General features: G+C 48.5%; 1 protein-coding gene across 1 annotated transcript; it reads left to right on the top strand.

Annotated features, from left to right (window-relative positions):
- The first annotated feature begins 671 nt into the window (after positions 1-671).
- On the top strand, positions 672-3,305 carry Znf414 (zinc finger protein 414). Its single transcript, XM_021218077.1, has 6 exons — positions 672-796; positions 1,391-1,673; positions 1,942-2,049; positions 2,159-2,264; positions 2,718-3,052; positions 3,131-3,305. Exons 1-6 carry the CDS (start codon positions 794-796, stop codon positions 3,193-3,195), a joined length of 900 nt encoding a protein of 299 aa, XP_021073736.1. The 5' UTR covers positions 672-793; the 3' UTR covers positions 3,196-3,305.
- Positions 3,306-8,647: the final 5,342 nt, after the last annotated feature.

Consider the following 8,647-nt stretch of genomic DNA (forward strand, 5'->3'; position numbering starts at 1 on the left):
GAACTGGTAAGCTCCAACTTCAGTGAGAGATGTTGCCTCAATGAATGAAGTGGAGAGCAACAGAGGAAGACAATGTCTACCTTGGAACTCCACTCTTACCTGCTTACATCTGCGCATATACATATTCATTTGTATATGTATGTGTACAGAGCTAAGGATGTGGCTTGCTTTGTAGAGAGTTTGCCTAGCATATACGAAAACTCTGGGTTTGATACTCAGTACCACCTAAAACCTGGTGTATTGGCATCCAAGTTCAAGGTCAACTTCTGTGTAAGGCCAACCTGGGCTATAAAAGGGGAGAAGGGGAGAGCTTTTGTCGGTTTTCTCTGAAATGTAAGACCAATCAAAAGCAGACTGTGTCTGTTATCAATGTGCTCTGCAAGCTAAGGTTGGAGGACTGAGAGTTCCAGGTTAACTTGACCTGGTAAACATAAAGAAGAAAAATTGCTGTTCATTTCCCTTTTAGAGTTGGTTACGGGGATGCAAGGAAGGGATGGAGGTGACCATTTTGCAGACGAGGACGCTAAAGCCTGAAAATCTTTCTCATGCTGGAACCTTGCCCTCTGATTCTGTAGTGAGGCTCACAAGTACCTGCATAAGAGGGGGCAGTCTAGTCTCAGGCCCCTCCTCCTAGAGAAGCGCCCAGAATTAGGCCACACCCCATATCTCGCGAGATCTGAGAAGCGGAAAAATGGCGCCGACGTGAGCGTGAGACCGTGTCGCCGAGGAAGACGCCCCTGCTGGAGCCAGAGCCCCCCAAGGCACGGGAACCAGAGGTGTAACTGAGTAGAGGATGGTGAGCGCAGCACCCCGCACGCGGACGCGGAAGAGCAGCGGGACTGACAGGGAACGGTCCTGCCGCGCGCCCCCTTCCAGCTGACCCCGCCCCCACATCCGGGTCCCCGCCCGCCTCTGACTGTCACTTAGCGTGCGTCCAGCCCTTCAGTTAGGCTAGACTTCGCTTGGGCCACACCCACTGTCTTAGAGTTCAGCCCCAAAATTTAACACATACTGGCTCTGAGCTTCTATCTGCTCAGCTCTAGCTTAGCCAGTATTCCCCCATCATCACACAATCCACTCTCGGCTCTCCAGCATTTCCTAGTTGCTCCTCTAGGCCACACCTCCGCCCCTTGGTGCCTCTCCTGGCAAAGTTGAGGAAGGGATGTTAATGATGCTTTTGTATGCATAATCCCTGATAACGCCTGCAATTGGAATTAGGAGACAGCAGCTCGGTCTGCCCTTATCTCCCGTATCTTGCTGGTGACTCAGAAAGTGGAAAGACTGGGTAACGTCTGATGAGAGTTGAAGTTAGTCTTGTGGACCTTTGTAGTAGAAGGGCATCTGTCTGACCTAGGGATCCCAGCTTGATTCTAGCCACTTCTTGCACCAGGAGGAACCATCCAGGCCGAGCTCGGACACCCTGACCACTGTAGAATCCAGCTCCGGTGAGCCAGACAAGGAGGTGGCATCTCCAGATGTGGCAGCTACAGCCACTTTTTCCTCTGTGGAGGAGGCCAGCCCTAACCCAACAGCCATGCCACCAGTGTGGGACCGTGGAGGACCTCTGCAGCAAGTTGCCTATCCAGCCTCAGATACCTGCCAGACTGGCTCAACCAACACAGGCGTGGGCACCAGTGAGGACCTTCGGTTGCCCAGAAGACGTCCACCTCCAGGTTATCTGTGGAGTTTTCTGGGGAGTCACGTGCCTTTGATAGGACTGAGATGGTGCAGGACAAGGAATCATATTTTATCCCATTGGGGGGTGGCCTTCACCATTTACTGAGCATCTTGTCAATATGTCAGGTGTGACTCCAGAGATGAACTAAACCAATCCAGCCATTCCAGGCTGTTTATTCTAACAGTGGCAGGGTGGGGAGTAATCAAGGCTTTTTGGGTAGGTCAGTAAGGATAAGAGTTAATGACACCCATTCATTCCTGCAGGGAAACAAATACCCTGCTCTAGCCCTGGCTGCTGCCTCAGTTTCCCCAGTGTTCGTGATCTAGCACAGCATCTCCGTACCCACTGCCCACCCACACAGTCACTGGAAGGTAAGATGAGGGCCGCTGATAGTGAAGCACATTAGGGTGAAAGATAGGCAGAGCCCCCCAGAGTTAGTCTTAACCACCCCACTCCACATCTGTACTTTATCCCTACCAGGCAAACTCTTCCGATGCTCAGCGCTGAGCTGCACTGAGATTTTCCCCAGCATGCAGGAGCTGGTAGCCCACGGCAAGCTGCATTACAAGCCCAATCGCTACTTCAAGTGAGACCCTGACCATCCCCCTCTGTCAATTCCCAGATCTTTAGTGTTTCCTAATGTGTATGGAGGAAGGGTGGGTTGAAGTATGTGTGTGGCCTGGGAAACCAGCCCCAACCATGCATGGAAAACAGATGCGAACTAAGATTAAGTCATTCTGGTTACAGGCTCAGTTTGGGGGTGCGGGGTACACATGCAGTGGTTCTCCCCAGTTCTACCTCATGTCTTACGTGGGAAACTGGCACCTTAGTAAATCTAGACTTGAGGTTCTGAGCTGGAAAGGTCTAGAAGAATGAAGACTACAGTAAAGGAGGGCACGTAGGCCAAGCTCCTTTGTTTTGTGTGCGGTGCTACAGAGGTTCTGATGTAGATACCCTTCCTACATCTTGGTCCCTGGGTAGCAGTGAATAGGCCCTTCCTGTTGCCCAGGAGATAGTCCAGTACTGTGCCTGCCCCCAGGTGTGAGAATTGCCTCCTGCGCTTCCGCACTCACCGTTCACTCTTCAAGCATCTGCATGTTTGTATAGACCATGGTCAGAACCCAGCCCCGCCACCACCCCCTGCCCTGGACAAAGAGCCACCTGTACCTGAGCGTCCCCCAGAGTCCGACCCTTCGTCTTCCCTGGGCCTGCCATTCCCACTACTTGAGCCTTTCACCTCTGCCCCCACTGGGCCCTTCCTTCCATACTTGAACCCTGCACCTTTTGGCCTGAGTCCCCCTCGACTGCGCCCATTCCTGGCTGCCACTTCAGGGCCACCAGCACCCAGCACTGCTGTCTGGAAGAAGAGTCAAGGTGAGTACAGGAGCAGGTTGCCTGCAAAGCTGGACAAGCCCACCTTTATTCTGAACTTGAACTGCTTCTTCCGTACAGGTGCTACCAGTAGTCCCAGAAGACCTCAGGGCGGCTCTGATGCGCCCTCAGGTGCGTGCAGGTGACCACCAGGGCAGGGTGGAGGGGCCTTCATTCCTGTGCCCTGTGTGGGCCTTGTGAATGTTGGAAAGCAGCAGTGCCTGTCCCTTAAAATACACGATTTTTACCTTTAAAATGACTGGTACCTATGCCTTCATCTGTGCTGGCGTTCCTGTGTAAACACTTGCATCTTGTCCAATTTCAGAGTGGTCTCCTGTGGTGGGTCCAGGGATAGGAGGCAAATGTGCCTGCAGTGATGGGCAGTCAAGCCCAGGAAAAAGAATCCAGCTTGCCTGGACCCTGGAGGCTGAGGGGGATGGACCCAGGGAAAGGTCTAATCTGTTCTGGCCAACACCTACCATCCGTGGAGGGAGACTGAAGTGCCTGCAGGGCACCTGGCCCCCGCCACACAGTGGGGAAACACACAGATGGCTGCTATTTGTGTATGCAGTGTGTGACTTCTTCACAGCCTCTCTGTCCACCTCCAGGACCATCACCCTGGTGACCCCAACCACCCTGACACCTGGGTTCCTTGGTGCCAACACCTAGTTGGGTAAGCCTGAGCATAGAGCTGTTCAGGCATAGAGCTAGAGGCACGGGATGAGGCCCTTCCTCAGCTCTCTACAGGCTCAACCCTGTTTGCCCCTGGCGTGTCACAACAGAGGGGAGAATCGAGTCTTATGGAAGCTTTGAGACAGCTCTGTTGGGCTGGGGGGAGATACAGAGAGGTTTGTAATTCGAGGAAGGAGGGAACAATAGAGGAGGCACGTTGAGCTAGGGTGTGCTGTCTTGGGTCCCTTACCACCCAGATAAGAGTTTTTTTCTAAATGTTTTTATTTTTTTGAGAGTATGAGAGTGTATGTACACAAGTGTAATTAATGCTCATGGAGGCCAAAAGAGGGTGGAGGATCCCCAAGCACTTGTGAGCTGCCAGGATGGCTGTTGGGAACCAAACTTGAGTCTTTTGTAAGAGCAGTATGAGAGTGAATTTATTTTATTTTTTTAGCATCAGTTAATTTTTTTAAAAATTAATTTATTTTAAACTTTTAACTGCTGATCACTCTCCTGTAACCCTGGCTTCACAGAATCTGACCCTCATCAGTATTCCTGTTTTCCTGGAATACTATCTCCAACTTAGTGCCTACCGTAGCCAGCTGTAGATAGTGGTAGTCAGTGCCCACTGTTCTGTTCCACAACTTACAGAAACCAGATAGAATAGGGTTGCTTCCCCCCCCCCAGGGTTGTTCCCCCCCCCAGGTTGTTTTTCTTTATTTAAAAAAAAAAAAACCACAAGCATAGTGGCACATGCCTGTAATCCCAGCACTTGGGAGGCAGAGATGAGTGGATCTCTGAGTTTATGGTCAGCCTGGTCTACAGAGCTAGTTCTAGTATAGTCAGGACCACACAGAGAAACCGTGGCTTGAAATCTCATGGCTCACCATGTTCAAGTGCTTGCTCATGCAGCCCTGATGGCCTTTGTGAGGCAGGTGGGGAAAAGAAGATCAAGTCTCCAAAGTTGTCCTTTCATATATCAGACCCCAAGTTTAAAGCATTGTGGCACACACCTTTAATCCCAGCACTTGCCAGACTGAGTCAGGCAGATCTCTAAAATCAGGGCCTGATCTAAGTGACAAGGTCCAGCCAGGATACATAGTAAACACTGTCTCAAAAAGAGGGAGGAGGGAAAGAAGCCCCAAGGTGTGGTGGCACATCCAAGCTCTTGGAAAACTGAAGGATCACTCTTTTTAAGTTCACATCATCCTGGGCTACATAGCAACACTATCTCAAGAAATGTTATTAGTATCAAGAATTGGGAAGGCAATGGGGAAATCTAGGTCCCAGTAAACTCTGAGCTCTTCTGGATTAGACTCCCACCTCCCTTGCTCCTGAGTCCAATGGGTTCACAGAGAGAAAAGCCTTGGGTAACTGTAGTTGAAGAGTTGAGACAGGGCAAGATGGACATCTGAACTTTATCCGCATCCTCCTTTCAGTCAGCAAACCTTGTGTTGTTGCTGGCTTCTGCCCAATTTCCATTCTGGAGAGTCTGGGGTCCATTTAAAAATGTACTAAGGATGGAGATGTAGCTCTCAGTACAGTACTTGCCTAGCCATGCACAAAGCCTTGGGCACTATCCCCAGCACCACATAAGCCAGACATGCTAATAAGTGCGTACATTTCCTCTAGAACTTGGAAGGGGTAGGAGAGTGGACTCTGGAGGATTAGGAATTCAAGGTCATCCTGGCTAGATATGGAATATATAAGATACTTATCCTCTCTGCCCCACCTCACCCCTGCCCCACCTCACCTCTCTCTCATATGTATCCACAAAGAAAATATGGTGCCTTGCTTCTGTTCCAGTCCGGAGCCAGACTGGCCATGCCTCTTGGAAATCCGAGTGTGTTATTTAAAAGTCCATTGTGTTGTTCAGCCATCATCTAGAGGTTGGTCTTAATCTCTTCTCTGTCTAGCTAGGGCATCCCCTCCTACCCCAGTCAGAGCACCTGTGGAAACAGCCTTTCACCAGTATTCCTCAGCGCCCCTATAGCTCTGGATAAAGACTCCTTGGGCTGGAGAGATGGCAGAGTAGGTACAAACAAGATCTGATTCAGACTCCCAGCAGCCATTTTAAAACTATGTGGTAGCACCTGTCTGTAACCCAGTAATGGGGGAGAGGGGAGAAGACAGGCATCTTTGGGGCTCGATGGCTAGCCAGTCTAGCCAAAACAGTTAAAGGTTCCATGGACAGATCTTGTCTCAGAGTGAAGTGACCGAAGAAGGCATTCTAATATTAACTTCTGTCTGGTCTCCCATGTGCTGGCATAGTTGCCTGTACCCCACATGCACAATACATACATAAACACAGATCCTGTTCTGGTAGCCCACAAGGTTCCGTCTTAAACCTCATGGCCCTACTCTACATACCTGCTTCTTCTGGGAAATGTAAGAATCTGGAAAAGAAAAACCTCCTTGGTACCACCCTAGTTTGTCTCACTCACCGCTACCTTGCATCCTAACTTTAAATCAGAATTACCCTCTAAATCACCTCTTTGTCCTGGTATCTATAGCCAAAAGGTGACATTAGTCACCTACTAAGCTAGGTCCTCCAGGCCCTACATCCCTGTCACAACCCTCCTACCTTGTCTTTAACTACACAGTTTGTAGGATCCAGAGAATGATATACAGCAGCCATACTTGGTTTTGAATGAGTTTATTAAGCCAAAGTAAAAGAGTAAATAGCAAGTGATTATTAGTAGGGAAGGGAAAAAGAGATAGGCAGGTACCTAGGACTGCTTGGTCGGCCAGTCTAACAAAAAGTAAGCTTCAAGTTCTGAGACCTTGTCTCAAATAGTAAGTGGAAGTCACTGATGGCAACCATTAACCTCTGCAAACACAAGCACAGATTCATGCACCCACACAGAATCGATCTTCTGGATGAAAGAGGTTGAGTGGGAAGACCAGGGGATTCTGAGATTTCCTGTCCCAGAAACTTAGTACTGGGAGTCAGATACCAGGGACATACAGAACTTCCATTGCACTCCATTTGCTGTCCAAAGTACCTATCCTTGCTGCTTTACACATGCCCAGTCTTTGCTCTTCTGGGATGCCTTGGGGATCCCCATCCCCACCTCAACCCACGCTTGTGCACCCCACTTCCTGCTCCTGAACTCCCATAATCCCCAACCTCCTCCTCTTTAAACTGGAACTCCATTGTATTCTACCTCCAACTCCCACATAAACAATGAAGGCATCCTTGTGCCCCAGCTTTCCAGCAGAGAACACCCAAGAGTATCAGTGTGGGGAAAGCATCTGCTAGCAGGAACTTATGCAGCTGCTCAGAGACAGAGATGAGGTTGACTTGAATAGATGGAGAAATTCCTGGAGATTTGTCTGCAGAGTAAGGTTTCAGGCTACCTTGTGACAATTATGCACTAACATCTGTCACCTGAGGGATGCCAAATTGCTTATATTTATCCTGAGAGAAGTGGAAAGCAGAAACAACCCCAGATGGATCCCAGCTCATGCGTCTGGACCACACTCCCGCTCTCCCTCCTTCAAAGAACTCCCAGATCTTCCAGGAACAACACAGTAATTTATTTGGCCTTTGATTGTTTTAGGCTTCTAGTTCCATAGTTTAGTTAGAACCACCAGGTCATGCTCATGCAGGTCAAATACAGAGTCTGCCAGCCATGCTGGGAGGTTACCAACAACCCTGCACGCTCCCCTGTTGGGTCACCTGCCTGCTGTTCAACCCTTTAGCTTGTGCTGGCCTTGATTGCCTACTGTGTGCTTTCAGGCCAGCATAAAGATCAGAGGACAGCTGTGGGGTTGGTTTTTCCCCTCCACCTTCCGTGGGTTCCAGGAATCAAACTAAGGTCATCCAGTTTGTCTAGCAAATGTTTTAACCACAACCCCTAGCCATCTCACTGACTCATGTTTTCGTTTTGAGATTGGGTCTTCACTCAGTTACCAAACCTGAATTGAATGTGTGATCCACCAGCCATATTCTCAACCAGTAGCTGGGATTATAGGTGTGGCTTCTTTCATATTTTTACCTCTGACTCCATTCACCAAGATTCTGGAAACTATCCACTTGAGACTCCTGTAAAAAACAGACTCATCCCTAGGAACTGTGACCCAAGACAGGAAAACAAGCATCAGAATCTTGATGCTATGTGCTAAAATACGGAAGGCATGTCTCCCAACCTAAGCTGCTTTATTTCCATTTAAATAAAATCCTGAAACCACACCTGGCTCATTCCCAAGAGTTATACAGGTTCTTGCTATTCTATCAGCCTCATAATACCCAACAGCAGGCCCATCACCTAAGTCAAAACATACATTTGTTTTGTTTTGTTTTGTTTGTCTAAGATTGGGTTTCAATGTGTTTCTTTAAGGCACTGCAACAATGGCCTTAAACTACCAGACTTTCCAATCCTCCTGTTTTTATGAGATTCTGGAAATCAGATTTAAGGCTTCCTACATGCTATATAAGTACACTACCAACAGAGCTACAAACTTTGGATTTATTTTATGTTATCTTCCTTTAACAGGGTCTCAACTTTCTAGCCTGAGGATGGTCATGCAGTTAATATCCTCTTCTCCCACATGCTAGGATTACAGATGTGTGCCACTATACCTGGGTAGAACATGTACTTTTTTGGTTAAGTTTCTGAGTCGGGGTCTCATTATGTTATGCTGGCCGGCCTGAAATTCACTATGTAGATTAGACTAACCTTGGAAATGTAGTGAACTTCCTGCTTCTGCTGGGATTACAAGTATGCACCACTATGCCAGTTGCTTAGAGCATGCACTGTGTGACTCCAGGAACATAGACACATGTATACTCATCTATGCACTAGAACCATCCTGCTTGGGTGTAAAGAGTCCTCCTCCTTGGATCACATCCCAGACTGGTGACATCAGAGTCGCTGGAAGATATTTTTTTCCCATTTTTTTTATTAGATATTTTCTTTATTT

Source organism: Mus pahari, chromosome 18 (assembly GCF_900095145.1).
Source record: "Mus pahari chromosome 18, PAHARI_EIJ_v1.1, whole genome shotgun sequence".
Taxonomy (NCBI): Eukaryota; Metazoa; Chordata; class Mammalia; order Rodentia; family Muridae; genus Mus; species Mus pahari.